Source organism: Ambystoma mexicanum, chromosome 4p (assembly GCF_040938575.1).
Source record: "Ambystoma mexicanum isolate Mex_15411 chromosome 4p, UKY_AmexF1_1, whole genome shotgun sequence".
Lineage (NCBI taxonomy): Eukaryota > Metazoa > Chordata > Amphibia > Caudata > Ambystomatidae > Ambystoma > Ambystoma mexicanum.
In genome coordinates this window covers 105284784-105304660 of record NC_090927.1, presented here as the reverse complement: position 1 = coordinate 105304660, position 19877 = coordinate 105284784, and the positions used below count along the sequence as shown (strand labels likewise).

Sequence of the window (19877 nt, the reverse complement as noted above, 5' to 3'; positions counted from 1 at the left end):
TATGAAAGGAAGTCGTGGCAGAATTAACACCAGGCAGGTTGAATTTAAATACGTTGACATTGTGGCACGATACCTGGCAGGAGAGTATAACAGGGTATCTGATAAACCTACAAAAGACTTCTTGGCAGGGGTGTATACCAGGGGGTTCTCTGTAAGAAGTTATTATTTGGATAAGAAACACTTTGCCATCCTCGGGAAATGGTTGCTTGACAGAGCCAATGTTGCCATCCTTGGGAAGTGGCTACTTGAAAGACACTAACATCCTTAAGAAGTGGTTGTTTGAACAAGACACTTTTCCAGCTTTGAGTCATTATTTGTAAAAGACACTTTTTCCATCCTACCGGAGACATCCAGGGGAAGGGAACCACCCTCTGGATCCAAGAATCATTTTGTTGGATTTATCAGTTTGTTTTTTAACCCTTTCCTACCAAACCTACATCAGAGACACTTTCCTTACACTCTTAGCTCAATTTTAGTGTGAGCGTCAGATTAATATTTTGGATACAAGGATAGTACGAGACCGACTGATCTTTAGTTTTATTTTCCTAGGTTGGGAAACTCTCTTTAGGATAGGGATAGATGGGCCTTTATCCAACCCTTTTATTTTAATAAAGATGTCTGATGTTGAAGACACTACAACTTTGTGTCCGCCTCTCATTTCTGACCCCTCACATATGTCATTCGTTTTTTTAATGCTTTAATTGCAGCAAAAAGTGATCCCCTGACCTATTCCAATACTAGAGACCACCTTGGGTCCTAATTGGACCTCTGTATTTATCTTCAAGACCTTTTGTATGTGCACATTGTTAGGGAAGTTTTACTAAAGTCCACTGTGAGGTAAGACTTTATAAAACTATCCCAATGGTTGTTAGATCCCCAACTCTTGGTAGAATGGCAGAGCAGTCAGGCTTATCTTAAAAGGAAGATGTGAGCTGTAGGTAAGTACACTGAAACCAGTTAGTAAAGCAATTCAAAGAGACTCACATAAATGTATATTAAAATATATATTTATTATATTTACACAAGATCTGCTTTTAAATACGGAGTACATTGAACCAAAACGCATAAGATAACTTGTAGATACTTTTCGAAGGCCACTGCTTAGTTTGTAGTTCCTTGCGGTTACAATTGTTACAGCGTTTGACACTAATGACAGTTCTACTGCATTTCCGGTACTAACGTGCACTCACGCAAGACAGAAGAAATATGGTAATTGGTTAGTTAGCAAAACCACATAAGATAGTCTTTTAGGAAGAAAAACAGTTGGTTAGTCAAATAGTGGCAGAGTTTTTAATGTCGGAGGCAGTTTCTTCGCACAGCCAGGCTTTTAAAGTCCAATTCGCAAAGGTAGTTCAGAGAGGTCTGTCTTGTGAAGCAGCAGAAGAATAAATGTTCCTGTGGATACTTTCTAGTATCTAGTCTTTAAGAAGCTGGAAGATAACGCAACGTCAGAGACACTGTTATAGGAGTCGCTAAAGGGACACGAGCAGCAGCTTGGGCCAGAGGTAAGCGGTGGGCACCCTGGACACCTCTACGTGCACTCCAACGCTCTGGAGCAACTTTTTGGATTAAAGTAAGCAATATCTTTTTCCCCACAGTACCTTAGGTTTGAAGAAATGTTTGTGGCTGGATTCTCCTCAATGTGGCAGCGCTGGATCTGACCTGGTTTCCTTGGTCTGGTGATGACCAGCAGGACAATAGACTGGATCTCTCAGCAGCAATCTCAAGGGAGGACCTCTGGCACAGATTTCTTCAGCTCTTTTTGGGCAGTCTGCAGTTTTGGCTCCTTTTCTGCAGCACAAATAAAGGACACGATTTGCCCGGTCAATCTTCTTCGATTCCTGGAGTCCAGCACTCTGGTGAGAGGACTTGGACGAGTCGGATTGCGTCTCTGGAGTTTCACCTGGAGCTCAGCAAAGACTTGGACGCATTCAGCCTTTCAAAGATGATGCACTTCTATTGGGTCGGATGTCTCCTGGTATTCGTGGTCTCTGCAGCTCTAGAGAGGCACAGCACCTCGTGAGATCGCTCAGATTGGTGTTTTTCTAGGGACTGGTTGTTCCCACCAGTCAAAGGAAAGGAGACCTCTTCGGAGTTCCTCTGTTGCACAGAAAACTGGCCAGGACAGCAGTAGTCTCTTTGGTGTTTCAAAGGGTCTGCAGGTGTCTCTGGTTGTCGTTTTCTTCAGTTACTTCAGTTTCCAATGGTCGACTTGCCTTTCACCCCAGGAGCCTCACCTTTTATTCAGTTTCAGCACACTCCTCTTCATCTCTCCCAGCAGTTTACAGAAAGGAGCTGGTTTCATTCAGGCACATCAGCAGACAAAAGGGCAGAGGAGTGAAAATCTCCTCCCTCACTTCCTGCCTGCCCAGACACACTGGAGCCTGCCTAGGTGGGGACACCTCAGGGTTCCCGCCAAAGGCACAACGCCCACACCGGCCTCCTCCTCCCAGAATGGTAGAAGAAGGGCTAACAAAGAACCACGCTTGGATTGGCGAAAAAAGAAAGGAGCCACCAAGTCCGTAGTTGGGTGATCCTATCGTGCCCAACCAAGACTGTGAACACAGTATGCAGTAAAGAATAACACAATAGTTGGTAGAACACATCCATGACCACCAGCCATAATTAGAAGGGTGCCTATGTGACTAAAATGTCACAGGAGCAGAGAGAAGGGGAATACTAACTATCCCCTTGGCACTCCACAAAAGGTGGTGTGTGCCAATCTCTCAGAATATAAAGGTTTAGGAGAGATACAAAGTATCTCCCTCTCCTTGAGAACAGTAGAAAGTAAGGATGAAGAAATACTCGAAGGGTTGCTAGCAACACTGCCCATAACAAGCTATGTGCTGCCAAAGTAAAATACAGATGGCTTGCTTAAAAGAGATATGGAGGAAAGTAGACTCCATAGGACAGTAAAGAACAGAGTTCCAAAAGGCATAGGCCATAAGAATGAATGAGAGGAAAAAGGCTCCAATCAACCAGGACGGAAAGAAAAAGGTTCAGGAGTCCAGAAGTGCTGGGGATGGGGGGGTCTCACTAGGAGAGGGGATGAAGCATGAACATTACAAATCGCCCGAACACATGCAGAGTCCCGAGTGTTCAATGTATACCTCTGCATCTGCACTATTGCTGGACCTGTGTAGCTATGCCTGGGACAAACATAAATGACAATAACTGTGTTGATAATCAATTGATGCTTAAGAATTCCCTCATCCCCTTTCACCATGTTTTTTTGCTTTGGCTCGTATATTCTTTGATATTTGTATTTTATTGATTTATATAGCGCCTACGCCAAAGCGCTGTACATAGAACAGCATGATACATAAAACATGAACGATTAACTGTTGAAGCATAACAATATGAATCAATCAAACAAACAAACAACAAAACAATGGACAGATCAATTAGCTGAAGGGGAGGGAGGAAAGGGAGATGTGACAAGTTGGGGGTGGAGTGAAGGAGGAGGGCAGGAGGGGGAAAGGGAGGGAGGAACAGGGGTGGAGGTAGAGGAGGGGAGGGGAGAGAGTCGGGGAAAAAGAGACAAGGGGGGAGCAGAAGGGGTTAGGGGATTCAAGGAGGAGGATGGAGAAGGAGAGATTTAAGGGAAGTGCGGAATGAGGGAAGGTGGGGGAAGAACGGATGGCAAGAGGAAGGGTAGCTGGAAGAAGCGAAAACGGGAGGAGGCACACGGGGGAGGGGGTGAAGTGAGAAGGAAATGGTCAGCAGACCGGAGGGGACGGAAGGGGGAGTAGGAGAGAAGGGAGGAGAGATAAGGGGGGGGGCAAGACCATGAAGAGATTTGAAGACAAGACCTAGAAATTGAAATTTAAGTTGGGAGTGAAAAGGAAGCCAGGAGAGAGAGGAAGAGATGGAATCACGGTGGGTAAGGAGACAGAGGGTGCAAATAGCAGAGTGGTAGATTGATTTAAGAGGGGCAAGGTGAGAAGTAGGAAGTCCAAAGAGTAAGGAAGAGCAATAGAAGAGGCGGGAGAAGATAAGGGAGGAGATTAAGAGTTTAGTAGCGTGGAAAGTGAGAGAGGGGCGGATTTTGCGAATGTTGAAGAGGTGGAAGTGGCAGGAGCGAGAAGTGAGGGAGATGTGTTGGGAGAAGGAGAGAGAGGAGTCGAAGAGAACGCCTAAGTTACGAGCCTGAGAAGAGATGGGGAGATTGGAGGGAGGGAGAATAAAGGTTGTTGGTTACTTATTTCATGGCCAAGCTGGGCCAGTTCAAGTGATAAAAGAATGTACAGATGGAGTCTAGCCACCAGCCTATCACATTAAAAGATTGATTTACATTCCAAGTAATGCATTGGTGTTATCAGCAAGAAGCCAGTTGCGTGTGTGGGGCTAAATTGGGGACATTGCACAAGCATGGTCCATGTCAATGATTCCCCTTTGGTAATGTGGGTGTAGAGGAGCACTCCTGATTAATGATTGATCTTGTTGACGTGAACTTGTAAGAGTATTCAAGAAAAGGTTATTGTCCAGTTTCTAGATACGATTTAGGTGCTGACAGAGACTGATTCTGGGCTACAGAATCTAATCTAAACGGACAAAATGAACAGGGTCGCTCAACACCAGAGTAACCTTGTCTCCGTGCACACTCTTGTGCATAACAATATGCAAATTTGAATATTACCTTTCAATTATGATGTACTCTTATGTGGTTCGATACATTTTTTAATGTTACAAAACAAAATACATTTCCAAACTGGAATTTCTCTATTACTCGCAATTAATTAGACATTGCAATTTTCTGTGTACATGGTAACTGTTTCATTGCATAAATAAATAAACAATTCATTCTAGGTTTTGAAATCCCAGGTATAATTCTTTACAACATGCAAACAAAATATAATAAGAGTTGACCACTCAAGTTTTCATGATTGTCCATAGTTTCCTATGATTGGTTGCCCACGTATATGTCTCTTTTTGTGGGTTAATTCCCTAATTTGTTCTGCTGGTGGTAATCCAAATGTGTGGCTTACTTTCTTTCAATTTTAAGTGCTTTTATGTAGATTTTTAATGCACAACGCGTTTCGGGCTATTCCAGCCCTTCATCAGGTGCGGTCAAATCATAAATTGTGATAAACAAATTTCTAGAATTTCAGAGGAGAAAAGTTCTGATCAGTATCATGTTTCACTCTGTGTTCCTTATTTCTTAAATCATCCTTATAAAGATTTTAATTCAAAATAACTCTGACCTTCAGCTTCACTGATACTCGAGATGCAGTGTTCTGCCAAACACCGTCCACATTTGTAAATAGCCGGTGGATTCCTAGTAGTTTCTTTCCTTAGCGTGCAACGAAGGGTCTTTTGGTTAAGTCTGTGAAGAAAACAATATAGAATTGTTTTCACTCAAATCGGTCTTTTTTACGAGGCATTCTGGTGTGGGTTTTGCACCGGGATCAGTCGTTTGTGTGAAAGCGCTGGGTCCCAGTGTCAAAACCCTGATTATTTTAGTTTTCAGGCTGGGTAAAGGTTAGAGCGCGTATGACTCGTATGCTCGCCTCTGTGCTTGAATTCCTGTGCCGTGCGTGTTCTCGTTGGCGTACCGCGGCCGCTATGTGAATTCAGTCAGCTGCTTGCCGATCGTTGATCTCGTCTTGCTTCTATCCTTCTCCGTAATCCACTGCTCAGTGTCTCCGTGTGTTCACAGCGTTCCACAATGGTTCGGCGATGCCGTTCTGTTAGGTTGTTATGGTAACTGTAAGGTAGTAGAATTCGATGAGGTGACTCGCTCGTTTTTAATGGGCGCCATCTTGACGTGTCCTTGCTTACTGTGTGATCGTGTTGAAATCTCTACACTTCAGACGCATATATCTTGAAAACCAATGACTTTGGTGCTACATGCACGTTTATTTATATACATACCCTGTTTCAAATGACATTTTGAAATAACATTTACCCAATATTGTAATTTTTACTGTTGAATATCAGTATCTTTATACAGGCTGTCCATAATGGTGCGTGCACGACCTTAATGGTGGTCATCGGTTGGACTCGTATGGTTATTCAAACGAGGTGTAAATAAACTCATGTTTGTGAATTTCACTGTTCTGTTTTGACTAGATGGCTTCTTCAAATATGAGATGCCTTATGTTACAATGATGGCCTTAGAAAGTTTAGACCATTGCTTCATTTCAATGCGTTTGGGTGTAAATGTTGGTCTCGTGTTCAATCGTCATAGCAGGGTGATTTGGCCATAAGGATAAGTAGGTAGACAACATTGTGGCAGATGTGGAATCAAGGGGCCATGTAGCCTTAAGTTGATTCTGCTTTTTCTAAAGACGGGATGTTTTCAGATATTTATTTTCTTAAAGGAACGCTGTCTGGCCACCAGCCACTTCTGCTGCAGAGCTCTGGGTGCAGGGTGCAATATGTGTGGTGTGAGCAGCTCCTCCATTCCCGATTTAATTCTTAGTATTCCGGTACTTTAATTGTTTTCTGGGGATACATTCAGTACTACCGGTCCCAAAATGCAAAGAAAGTGTGCTGGGTCATCTACCTTCCCCTGCCATGGGGACACCTGAAGAGGTCTGTTGTCCGGGAGAAGCATTTTATTTTGATTCCTAGTAGAAGTGAAAGGCTTCTGAGCTCCATCAACAAAAATGCAAGTGTCACTACTTTGTAAACTGTGTTCTTCAACGCCATTACACATAGCAGGAGGTGCTATACAAATGTAACTTAACAGTCGTCTCTGTATTCTTGTCTAGAATTATTCATATCAAAATGTCATCCTTTTATTTCCATTCAAATCCCTCCATCATACACAAGGCTGTCTGGGGCCAGGGACCACTCTTATCTGCAACTCTTTCTGACCAAATACTCCACCCCCCACCCCCTCTCTCGCACCCCCCACCCTGCCCTTCCCCTCCAGACACCTGTGTTCCTCTGGCAACAACTACTTGCGTGTGAAGCGGTTTGCAAAACTGAGAGCAGGTGGTTGCTCGCTTTCCTCAGCGGGCTCTCTTCTTTGGAACAGCCTCTCTTTGCCTTGGGCAGGACCTCCTTTAAGTTCCGGAAAAGCCGCAAGACCTTCCTCTTTTCCTCCTCTTCCTTCCCTCCCTCTCTCCCCTGCTAATCGCACAGCTTGACAGGTGCACAGGGCCCCTATGCATCCTCGGGGCCCTGACCTCCCACATCTTATCATCCCAGCTGCTGTCCTTCTATCCTCTGCACTTGCCTCGGCTCAGCCTCCACCACTGGAGGTTGCACTTAGCCTTTCCTCATACCACTTCTCCTGATGCTCTCCATGAGCACCACAGCACCTATCCCATACCCCTTTCCCCTCAGTCTGAAAACTTGCAAAGCTTAGGAGGTTTCGTCTTCCCCTCCCCAGTCTCTTCTTATTTTGGTGTATTTAATCATTGTTGTAATTACATTGTATATCATCCCCTGTCCACTCCCTGTTGCCCTGTGGCACTTTGAAGCAGTATTTGCTTCCTGTATAATCACCTAACTGAACAATAAGTAAAACAAATGTCCATAACAGATGTGTGGGTGAATTAGTGGTGCGATTCTTGTCTGTCGATTGTTCATAAGTATGGCATTTCTTATGGTGCTTTCTCTCCTTAGGCCCTGGCCTCTAAACTGGATCTGCCAGATGACTTGGTGGGTTATTTCAAACTGTTCCTGGTGCGGGAGAGGAAGGATGGCTCGTTTTCCTGTGAGTAGCTTTCAATGCAAAGTCGTTCATCTGACAGATGTTTGCATGGAAACACATTTCCTGAATAATAATAATCTTGTTTTGCCTGTGTGGCCTGGGAATGCCCTTCATAATACATCTTAATATTCGATTATACTGTTGCTTAATTTAATGAGGCAAATGTCCTAGATTGTTCTCATGTTGCTTCAGCATCCTGCTTAATGGCAGCCAGCTGGAAAATTGCTCCGATTTCTTGATGGTTAACAGTTGCACCTTTTTGTTTCTGTGTATTGTGGGTCCTGCTGTCTACCACCGCACCCAAACTTTTAGTTCTGCCCCCAGGGAAAGTAACCCACGCATTTCGGTATCTTTGGTTTAAAGCAGGTTTTGAGTTCTTGTGTCTACACATCAGTCTGTCTACTCTTGCTTCCCGTCACATTTCTTCCATGCTCATGGTACATGCTGTCCTGCCGGGACAGGACCGGACCATGTTGCGCAAAAACATAATTGTAACAAGAAAACACAATGGTACACAAACCTGGCCATGCCCTATTCAGTCCCTTCCTCGCACAGGATCCTGGTCTCAGTTGCTTCGTGTGCGCCTGTTGGGCTGCAGTATCTGCAGCAGCGATGCACCTTTTGTGCCTCAAATGTTTATGCTGTCCTTTGCCTGAATCCTGGTGCAGGCGGCGGTGGGGGCAGGGCTAGGCATAAAAGCAATGTCTTCTGAGAAAGGGTTTTTGTCTTTCTGGACCAACTCACTTTCTTCCGAGAGCGTTGGCCAGACTGGATCAAATGTCCTGGCAAGTAGGGGTCTTCTCCACAGGCTGTCGATGGGAGAACCTCTCTTTCAATTTTTACTTTGAGCCATTTGTGTCACTCCTTTTGGAGTACCGTTTTTGCTGTTTGGGTGTTCACCCAACTTCAGTCGCCCAGGCCTGACAGCTTGTGCCCCTACAGGTAGGCTTCTCCAAAGCTCCTGTAACTTTTGAAAGAACTACTAACTTGCTACATACCTGTCCTAAGATTTGCATCAGAACTTTTGCCTTCCTAGTGACTTGGGCATTGCTGGTTTCCCCACAGTAAATCTTTCCTTCCTACTGGCTTTGGCAAAGCTGGTTTCCCTACAAAACCTTTACTGAAGAACTCCTTTCTGGTAAGGGAAAAGGCTGCCTCAAGCATACAAAGAATAGCTAGTGTTGCTTACCTGTTACTGGTGCTTGTTTACATTCTTAACTTATTTATAGCACAATAATGCAGAGTTGATACACATGGGCTTTACCGACCGCACTGGATTCACTGTGTGGATAGAAAAGTACATAATTTACTCACCAGCTTTATTTCTCCTTATTATCCTAATGTGTGCTTGATGCTATTAGTTGCACTTACACAATCCGTACGCACCGTGCCTGAAGATAGTCTGTCTTCACCCCCTTAATTGCACTAGTAAAACTGCAGAATCGCTGTAAGGCCCATTTGTTCTATCTCAAACGGTTAATGTATTTTACGCACTTACTCTGCCTGTGCAGACGTTTATTGACTCCGAATTTCAAAGGCTCTGAGCGACGGTTTCCCCCCGCCCATGTTCCCACCCTCCTTGAGCACTTTGAAACACTTGCTTGTGTGTAGGCACTTTATAAATAATACCATACAGTATTTCTGTGGTGATTTGCTTGGTGTATATATAAAAGAAATAATTTTTGTATAAATTAAAACGTTTTTTTGGGATCTGTGTATGTTGTGATTTCTGTGTACTGATATACAGCTCACACTCCGATTCCTAAGATAAGCCTGGCTGCTTTGCAACTCTACAAACCTTGGGTGGCACACGCCTGTATTACAAGTTGGGGCCCTAAAACAGAGGGATAAGTCTAGCGTCCAATCCCAATTAGACTTTAGAAAGATGTACCTAACACTTTTGGTAAGTAAACTAAAGTATAAACCACATTTAGAATAGCAGTATGTAATTTGAGGTGAGTAAAGCCATGTGTTGCACATTTAGAATGGCATTATGCTATTGAAGGGGAGTAAACCCACATTATTAGACTTTTTGAATGACAGTAGGTAATTCAAGGAAGGCAGACCCTCTTGGTAGTAAACTGTTATTCTGTTTCAAGCAATAATAGTTAGTTTGAATGTGTTCCACTATTCTAGAAAGTAACATTAGTATCGATTTGTAATACTTTCAAGAATGGCAGTAAGCCATTCACAGGTAAGTAATAACTTTGTAACACCTATTCTGTTTCATGAGATTCGGTTACAGCACTAACACCTTGCAGGTAAGTACTTTGTAACCTTTGTTAACATTTCTTCAGAGGCATTCAACTTTAGAAGTCCTTCCCATATCTAGGGCATGATTGTTCTCAGAGGCTGAAGAGGGACACTGGTGGTCCAGTGACCACCATTAGGCAGCTCAGAATAAGACACAAATGCAGGAAAGTCGGAGTTTGAGTGTTAGGGAGAATTCTTAGAAATGTGCCAATTCCCTCTACCTTAAAGACTCCAGCAACGTTTTGAGGACATGATTTTTCAACCTGGAGAGAGTGAGACCCTTCTTCCAACTCATGTATTTTAATGTGATTTTGTACTCTGTGTTTGGTTGTGAGGTCTGACAAACTCCATAGGCATCATCTTTTACATTGTGTCACACAGCACCTTCGTGCAGTGACACGGGGAAGTCTTTCAGATTTCCCAAGGTTTAAACACCTTCTCTGGGATAAACCATTGTTTCCCAGAGCAGTAAAGTGAAATTGACTTCACTTAAATTTGTAACTTTCTAGACCCAGCACACACCATCTTACAATAGGTCGCTGGAGGGGTTACTTAGTATCCTCTTTGTCTAGCTTCTCATGTAACATTTTTATGTTACCCTTTTCTCGATGAATGGCTAGTGGCATCGGTTTACGTTTTACTACCATTCTGGGATTTTACTGTGGGCAGCGTTTGCAGCCACGGTAAAGCACCCATGGGTGCCATTCTTGTCGAAATGGCCCCGCCATTTCTTTGTTGAAAGGCCCTTCTTGAGATTTACTCTGCGTGCCAAACCAGGTTTGGTCCCTTTTGTTAATATTGTCTTTGGCGGGCTTCACAAGTGAAACCCGCCTCTGGCTCCAGGTTGTCTGGCGGAGGCAGTAAGCGAGGGAGGTTGCCTAAACTCCCTGTGCTTTAGTCGCCTAGGAGACAGGAATGCACTCTTAGGTAATTGGCCGGCTGGCTGTCCGGCAAGGACAGCCACCCTGCTGGTGACTGACAGCTAGGCTGGAATGAACGGGAGCAAGCTGCATAAAAGGCAAGGCTTTTTGGCTTGGAAGGCAGAGTCAACCACTGGATGAAGGAATCCAAAAAGAACTTGAAGAGACCTGCTGTAACTCCTGGACCGTTGGTTTTCCCGGTGAAGCCCTGCTGCTGTGCTGAAACTCCTTTTGTATCTACAGAGAAGTTTTTGCAAGGGCGACTTCTCCCTTTGAGTTGGTGAGACCAATCAACTCCAAAGCTGGTTGAGTTTCCACAGAGTTGCTGCTGGAATCCGAAAAGCTAGGGAGAGGAACACCAGTTTGTGTGTGTTGTTTTTAAGCTAGCCAAGAGCTCCAGGAAGATCCTGCGGACTCCCAGGAAGCGCGACTGACCGAGCCTGAGCTGCCTCAACAGAGTGCAGGAACCCAGAAGCAAGGAAAGCCCATCTCGACAGCCAGGAACCGCAGTGTTGCTATTTGCGCTAGTCGCAAGGAGCTGAAACATTGAAGTGCCACTTGTTTGAAGTTTGCCGGTTGCGAACGGTGACCGTCCCATTGCAGTGCAGGAGTACCCAGAGGTCCTCCCTCTTGTCTCCATGACTGAAGCCCAAGAACACCATAGATCTGCAGAGCTGCACGGGAACAGAAGTTATCTGCTGCACCTTTTCTTCATTCCAAAGGTACTGTAAAGTCAGAGAATTTACCTCTTGCTGTAGAGTTGCTTGCTTCTCCAGCATGGGGTCTGGCATGGATTCACATGCTCATGAATATTCCCCGTCGTCAGGCTGGGAATCCTCGGTAAAGAGAAATCAGTATCAGTTTCGTTTCTGATCTGTCTTTCGTAGTAGTAACCAATCACTGATCTCTGCGTCATACTGACCACAGCCAATGATTGCCATCTCCCTAAGCCCCGCCTCTGGCAGCCATCTTCAGAGTTTTACCGCACGTTCATGTGTTTGGATCCTCGTGGTATTGCTCTCGAGCTGTAGTGCGCTTTCATCGCTTTTTCATAGGAAAATTCTCTTTTTTCGGTCAAAAGAGCCTCAAGCTCCACCGTTTCTTTATCCGATCAACAGGGACCCGTGTCGGATTCCTCTACGCCCCTCAAGGGTGAAGATTTCGTTGAGCCACGCTTTTGGAGGACACCAGAAGTTTCTCAGGCCCATCTCGGACATGGCCCAGGAGAAGGGAAGCTCGATGCCCGGAGAGCTGTTCAGGGTCTGCCCTGGATGCCAACTTCAGAATGTCTTTAAGGAGGACGAACACTCCCTTTGCCTCTACTGCCTGCATGAGGACAAGACGCACGTGGAGAAGGACTGTGCGTTTTGCGGCAATATGTCGGAGCGGACCATGAAGGACCGCCATCTGCGCCTCGCCAACTGGCTGGAAGGTAAGAGCCCGTCAGGCGAGAAGAAGTCCGAGTGGTCTTCTAAGACCTTTGAGGGCGCCCCGGCGACCCAACAGAAGGCGAAGCACCGCGAGTCCGCTGGCACCGGGAGCGCCGAACGGTCGGGCTCTACGGTTGCCAGGCAGGGCGCATCCTCCCCGGCACCATCAACCACGAGCCAACGCTCTGGCTCGGGTAAGAGGAAGGCCGAGCACCCGGCGAAGCTCCTGGAGAGACCCTGGTCGAGCTCTAAGGCCCCATCGGAGGGGGAGCGAGGCGGTGACCCTCCCCCCAAGGAGAAGGCGGTGAGCGCACCTAAGGTGGTGAAAGCCTTGATCCACCCTGCCAAGGCCTTTATCGAGACAGTCGCGGCGGCCCTGGCTCAGCCTGTGGAGGCGACTTCGGGGCTCAGTCTCCCTGCCACCGCGGAGGGAGTCCTCTTTCAAGCCCATCGACAGGACCTCCGTGAAACCTCCGACGGAGAAGAAAAAGGGGGGGCAGGAGGTCGTCGTGGATTCGGCCTCAACCTCTGAAGAGGAGCTGATCGAAGTCTTAAGCCACGGCATTGGCATGGAAGAAGACCAGCCCGTCGGGAGGGATCCCGACGTAGGGGATGACGAGAACGTCGAGGGTGGCGACGAGGCTCCTGACCGCCCGTCGGAATCCCCTCAACCAGTGCCGCAAGACAACTCGGCGGCCATTTTGTTGGCTATACAGTCCTTGTGCTCGGAGTCCTTGTCCAACGGAGGAACCGCTCCCGACGGGGGACCCGGAGCCAGGCCCTTCTGGGAGCCCTCCTCCTAAGAGAAGAAGGATTCATCCTCCACCTCCTTTTCAACCACCGCCACGACGGGTACAGACGACGAGGTTTACGACGAGGATCTTCCGTCGCCACCTCCTCCCCGGGCTTCCCCGCCCGACGAGATTGGATCGTTTCATGCCATGATCGCCAGGGCATCCAAGCTTTTCCAGCTCTGCCCGGAAGAGAAGGAGGAAGGTTTCCTTTATCAACGGCGCGAGACCAAGAGGAAGATGATCCTCGCTGTACCTCTACTGGACGATATCTGGGATGAGGGTCTCGCCCTCCTCAAGAACCCATCCACAACGCCTGCGAGAAGGGATCGGTACGAGAAGAAGTACCGGGTCCTGGACGCGGCCCCCTTGTGCCTTCGGGCACAGCCGACCCCAGACTCGGTCGTCTCCGCGGCAGCCAGGAAGAAAGCGGGGGGGGGGCTTCGGCCTCTACGTCAACCTCCCCACCGGACGGCGAGGGAAAGAAGTTGGACCCGATGGGACGCAGAGTCATCCCATCGGCAGCGACGACTATTAAGGCTGCCAACGCCTTAGCCATCGTAGCCCGCTACGACAGGGAGTTGTGGTACAAGATCGTGCCCCTGCTGGACTTCCTACCAGATGACAAGAGGGCGGAGGCCCTAGAGATCTTGCAGGAAGGAGAAGTGGCGTCGGACCACGCCATTACGATAGCGACGGACATCGCTGACACTGGTTTTCGCCAGTTGGGCAACGGCGTGTGCCTTAGACGGTGTGGATGGCTCAAGGCAACGGACTTCCGGCAGGACGTGCAGATCAGAGTTTTGGACATGCCATTCGACGGGAACAACTTGTTTGGGAAAACTGGACGATTCCCTACAAGCCTTCAAGACGGACACGGAGACGGCCCGGGCTCTTGGTGTTCTCCAGCAACGACGGCCGCCCTTTCGGAGCGCCGGAGGCAAGCAGGGTGCCTCCAAAGGTTCCGGCGGCGGATATTCCACCTACCGTCAAGTGGCCCGTTCGCCGTCACAGGAGGCCTACAGGGTACGAGGCAAGTCGGGCGGACCCCGCCGTCGTCGCCAGGGAGGTGAGGCGGCAAAGCCTCGTCGAAGCAGGACTGAACCGGCCGTGGGGTCGGGCCCCCACCGAAGCATCCCGGTGGGAGGCCGGCTGGCGAACTTCGTCAGCGTGTGGGAGTCCATCTCCACCAACTGTTGGGTGCTGGACGCCCTGGCCCAGGGTCACGCGCTCGAGTTTCTAAAGAAGTGCCCGCGCGTCCCCCCCGTGGTCAGGAAGGAACATCACGTCCCTCAACTTCTCTTGGAGGTAAAGGCGATGCTCAACAAAGGCGCCATCGAGCTCGTCCCAAAGAGGCTTCGGGGCTCCGGAGTTTACTCAAGATACTTCCTTGTGAAGAAGACAGGAGGATGGCGTCCCATCCTGGACCTACGACGACAACAAATTCATCAAGGCACAGAAGTTCCGGATGGTCACCCTCCAGCACGTCCTGGGTCAGCTGGAGGAGGGCGATTTCCTGTCGTCGTTGGATTTGGAGGATGCCTACTTCCATATCCCATCCTAAAGGGACACCGAAGGTTTCTCAGATTCGTGGTCCAAGGGCGTCACTACCAGTTCAGAGCCCTTCCCTTCGGATTGAGATCGGCACCCAGGGTGTTCACCAAGTGCCTCGCACCGGTGGCGGTGCGGCTGCGCCTGGAGGGGATCCACGTCTACCCCTACCTGGACGACTGGCTCATCCGAGCAAAGACAAAGGAGCTTGCTGCGCGCAAGACGCACTGTTTCTGGGAGCGAAACTCGACACAGTGGCGCTTCTGGCCTCCATCGGAGGAAAGGACGAGGGCCATCTTGGGCAAGGTGCAGCGGACGTGGCCAGGGTGAGGTCCATCAAATCCCTCCTCGGAATGATGTCTTCTTGCATTTATCTCATCCGCCTGTGCAGGCTTCGGATGCGCCCATTACAAGAGTTCCTGGACGCTCGCTGGATCCAGACGACGGGCAGCTTCGAGGACAGGATCACACTCGACGAGAGTTTCCGAGGAGCGATCCGGTGGTGGGGCACCCGCGTGCATCTGACGGCGGGCATGGACTTCCAGACCCTGGGCCACCAGAAGACGGTGACCACGGATGCCTCCCTGGAAGGGTGGGGAGCGCACACTGAAAATCTGCACGCGAGGGGCCTTTGGCTGCCGACGGAGAAGTCCCTCCATATCAACGTCCTGGAACTCCATGCAGTGTTTTGGGCCCTCAGGTCCTTTCTTCCGTCCCTCAAGGGCAAGGTGGTGAGGATCTTCACCGACAACACCACCACCATGTTCTACATCAGGAAGCAGGGCGGTACCAGATCCCCAGCCCTGTCCAAGGAGGCGCAGGATCTGTGGCATTTGGCCGTTGCCCAAGGGATATTTCCAGTGCCGTTTCATCTGGCAGGAATAAAAAACACCATCGCCGACTCGCTCAGCAGAGAGCTGCGCTCGTGCCACGAGTGGGAACTACAACAGGATCTAGTGGACCGCCTCTTCCGACGGTGGGGCACACCCCAGATCGATCTGTTCGCGACGGCAACGGACTCCAAGTGCCGGGGTTCGCCAGCAGGTTTCCCCAGCTGAGGAGCATGGGCGATGCTTTCTCGTTCCCCTGGGAGGGCCTTTTCCTATATGCGTTCCCTCCATTGCCGCTGCTGATCCGGCTCATCAACCAGCTCAAGAGGTCACGGTGCAGGATGATCCTCGTTGCACCTGCGTGGCCGAGGCAGATATGGTTCCCGGACCTTCTGGACTTGTCAGCGTCCCCGTCAATCAAGCTGCCAGTGGACGCGGATCTTCTCTCCAGGGAAGGAGGCGCCATCAGGTTACGACATACCGGCCGACTGCAGAGAGGTTCTTGCAAAGGCCAGGGCGTCCTCAACTCTTAAATGCTACGGACACAAATGGAAGAGGTTCTCCGTCTGGTGCCACGCACAGAAGATTAACCCTCTACGGATTACAGCTCCTCAAGTACTGCCGTACCTGCTGACGCTGGCCAAGGCTGGACTGGCGCACGCTTCCATCAAGATTGATCTTGCTGCGATCTCCCGATACACCAGAAACACGGGATGGACGTCTTTGTGGTCTCATCGTCTGGTGAAGAAATTCATGAAGGGACTGTTCAGATCGTTCCCGCCGGTGAAGGCTCCGGCCCCGGCGTGGGAGCTCAACGTGGTGCTGACCAAACTCATGGGACCTCCGTTCGAGCCTTTGCACTCAGCTCCGTTGAAGTTCTTGTTGTGGAAAACAGCGTTTCTTGTGGCCATCACCTCCGCACGACGGGTGGGAGAGATCCAGGCCCTTTCCTGCAAGCCCCCGTACTTGACTTTTCACGACACGAGTGTAGTGCTCAGGATGCACCCCTCCTTCATGCCCAAGGTGCCATCGGACTTCCACCTCAACGAACCCTTGGTGTTGCCTGTTTTCTTCCCATCGCCTTCGTCGCCGGCTGAAAGGACTTTGCACCCGCTGGATGTGGCTAGAGCGCTGAAGTTCTACGTGGACCGCACGAAGAGTTTTCGGAAGACGTCACAACTTTTTGTGAACTTTGGGCCTGTCAATCGGGGGAAGGCTCTCTCGAAGGCTTCCATTTCCAGATGGCTCTCCGGCTGTATCATGCACTGTCATCGGTCGGCAAATCGACCGCTGCCTGGCCGTCCGAGAGCCCATTCCAGCAGAGCGATCGCAGCTACCACGGCGATCCTATCTGAGGTGCCCTTGCTGGACATCTGCAGGCCTGCTACGTGGAGGTCGACGCACACCTTCACGAAATTCTACTGCGTCGACCGGGATTCCAGGGAGGAGTCCAGGGTCGGCCAAGCAGTGCTGTGCAACCTGTTCGCCTAAGGTGAGCCTGGTGAGGAGGTAAGAATTGCTTAATGTTGAGTTTTGGATGTAATGCTTAATGTTGAGCCTTTGCCACCTCCCGTGGTTGTGCATGTGTGTACTGCTATGTATTCTTTTATTCATGAGCATGTGAATCCATGCCAGACCCCATGCTGGAGAAGGAACAAGTTACTTACCTGTAACTGTTGTTCTCCAGCATGGGTCTGGCATGGATTCACATGCGAACCCTCCCGCCTACCCCTCTGCGGCTCTTCACTTGGTCATACTGCCACTTCACGTGCTACCAAATCTGAAGATGGCTGCCAGAGGCGGGGCTTAGGGAGATGGCAGTCATTGGCTGTGGTCAGTATGACGCAGAGATCAGTGATTGGTTACTACTACGAAAGACAGATCAGAAACGAAACTGATACTGATTTTTCTTTACCCAGGATTCCCAGCCTGACGACGGGGAATATTCATGAGCATGTGAATCCATGCCAGACCCATGCTGGAGAACAACAGTTACAGGTAAGTAACTTGTTCCATCTTCTACTACTCACAAGTCTAACACCTTGTGGTCTTAAATTGATTCTCCTTTTTTCTTCAAAGACTCCTAAAATCATTGTGCAAAGACTTTTCTTACTTGCCTGCAAAGAAGTGCTGCAGCTCATATAGACTTTTGCCCATTGACATTGGCTGAGCCTGTTCCACTGAATAACTCTTGTTGGGGGGGATTCAAAAGTTTTTGCCTGGTTGAGAATATTTGTGATCTCTTGTATGTTCTAATAATCTTTTCACTTTAACCTAATTCCTAAGGTCTTCTAAATGTAACAGTCATACATTAATTTCCCCAGCACCTAGCTATTGAAGTCACCTGAGGGTGTAGGTTGTGTCTGTGGGCCATCCCAAAAGTGTACTTACTGATTTAGAAACTTAAGAGTGTGTGTTTTGAAATATTTGTGTGGTGTTTTTATAGTGCTCCCTTCTGAAGAAGGCTTATTCTAACTGACTGATAAATAAATTCTTGTTTTATCAAGAAACCTTGTGTGTGAGAGTTTATTTGAATACTTGCCACTGTGAATCTGTGTAACTCCCCTACAGCTCACATTGACCCCTCTTGAGATAAACCTGGCTGCTCCACACGCCAACAACCTGTGTAGTGCAGACTTATACCAAAGGTTTGGTTTCTATTGCTGGAGGTCAGGGTTGTTGTAGTGCACCCAAAGGGTATTGCATACAATCATGCCTAACATTGAGGATTTCTCATCAGACAAGTAACAGACTTTAGAGTTCGTGGAAGTGTTCAGGGACTTCGTAGAAGGCTCCCTAGATGCGTTCCAGCGGTAGGCCTGGGCGAATGGTATGGGCGAACTTCCAACTACACAAATCACCACCTTAGCCTAACAGGAGCGACATGACTTTAGGTAAGTATTACCCTAAACCACACAGTACCTCAGCAGTGAAGAAGGGCTTGCATACGGACGCCTTCGCGATGCTGCAGCACAGGACCCGGTCTCTGGATTTATGGTCATGGTGAAAAAAGCAAGGACACTGGATTGGAGATTGCAGCAGCAGTTGAGAGGAAAGGCTCCCAGCAGCGTATTCTGTGTTTCGAGGGGATTGGGTCCTCCGACGTATTCCATATCTATGACAGGTAATGTCCACAGCTGTGCTGCTTCGGAAAATCTTCGGCGTCTGCGTCGATGCGCCGTCCCCGAGGACCTCCTCCGACGGCCGACGTCACCCGATGCGATAAGTAGGACGCAGGACGCCCATAGCCTCAGTTGCGTTTTTTCCGCGAACGTGTTCGCTTTGTGAATCTCGGTACGCCTCGACTCTTTGGAGTTTGCTGTTTTCTTCTCGGTTCGTTGAACCTGTTCGTTTTTTTTTTTGTGAAGACCTGTTCGTGGCGATGTCTACTTCGTCTTCAACCCCGCGTCCGGGATTCAAGAAATGCGGGTACTGTGGGTCCAAGATGTTGGTCACGGACTCGCACGACGCCTGCCTCTGGTGCCTCGGGAGGCCCACGATACGGACGACTGTGTCGACTGCCAGTCGCTCACAGCAAAGGCCTTGCGGGAACGCAAGAAGAAGCTGTCGGTAGGTCGGGTGTCTAAGTCGAGGTCTGCAGGGTTTTCGACGGATGACTCGAGAGGCGACTCTCCGCGTCATTGTCGGAAGTCCAGTGGGTCTCCTTCCAGGAGTCGATCTTGCCACTCCTCCACCTCTTCGAGGCATTCCCGGAAGCACCGTCATCGGTCGCCTTCCCACTCCTCTTCCGAGGACTCCGACCGTCAGCGGGTTGCTTATCCCTCCATGCAAGCAACACCGGAGGAATGGGCTTCCTTCGGGAAGCAGATGCTAGCGATTCTTGAATCGCAGGGCACCGGTCCGTCCGCGCCTCTGAGTGGGATCGGTCGGCACCGGTCGAGAGACACCGCTTGTACGCCTTGGGGCTCGGATGGTCGGCTCGCGGGAGAGGTCCCTCTGGGACTAGGGTAGCCGTTCTCGCCATGCCCGTTCCAGGTACCGGTCCTCGACGCGCTTCGAAGACGTCAACGCCTGTGGCGCCAAGGTCGTCTATTTCTCTCGAGGCTCTGCCTCCGGGCGGGTCGTCGGCGCCTAGGTCGTCGAGAGACACGCTCGGAGCTCCGGCTTTGAGGCCTGTGTCGACGCCGTCGATGCTGGCGGCGCTGCAGCTGACATCGATGCCGATTCGCTCGACGCCGCTTCTGTCGGCGCCGACTCGTTCGGCAGCCCTCGACGCCTTTCGAGGCAGTGGTGTCGGAGGGGCCCCGTGGCACAGGGTTAGCCCCCTAGAACGGCTCTGGCTAAGGTCAGGCACAGCTTTGGTCCCCAGATGTCTTCCTCTCACCGCCTGGAGTACATTTCAGAGGGTGATGAAGGCTCTGATGACGGCTTGGTTCCGATTACGGTACCAGATGAGCTTATCTCGGGCCATAGCC

At 49.4% G+C, this 19877-nt stretch overlaps 1 protein-coding gene across 1 annotated transcript in view; it reads left to right on the top strand.

Moving 5' to 3' along the window:
• Positions 1–19877, top strand: part of SNX17 (sorting nexin 17) — a 335778-nt gene that overhangs the window by 187755 nt on the left and 128146 nt on the right. The window contains exon 6 of the mRNA XM_069605478.1: positions 7579–7669. Coding sequence (XP_069461579.1) covers positions 7579–7669 — 91 coding nt within the window. The remainder of the gene's footprint in view (positions 1–7578; positions 7670–19877) is intronic.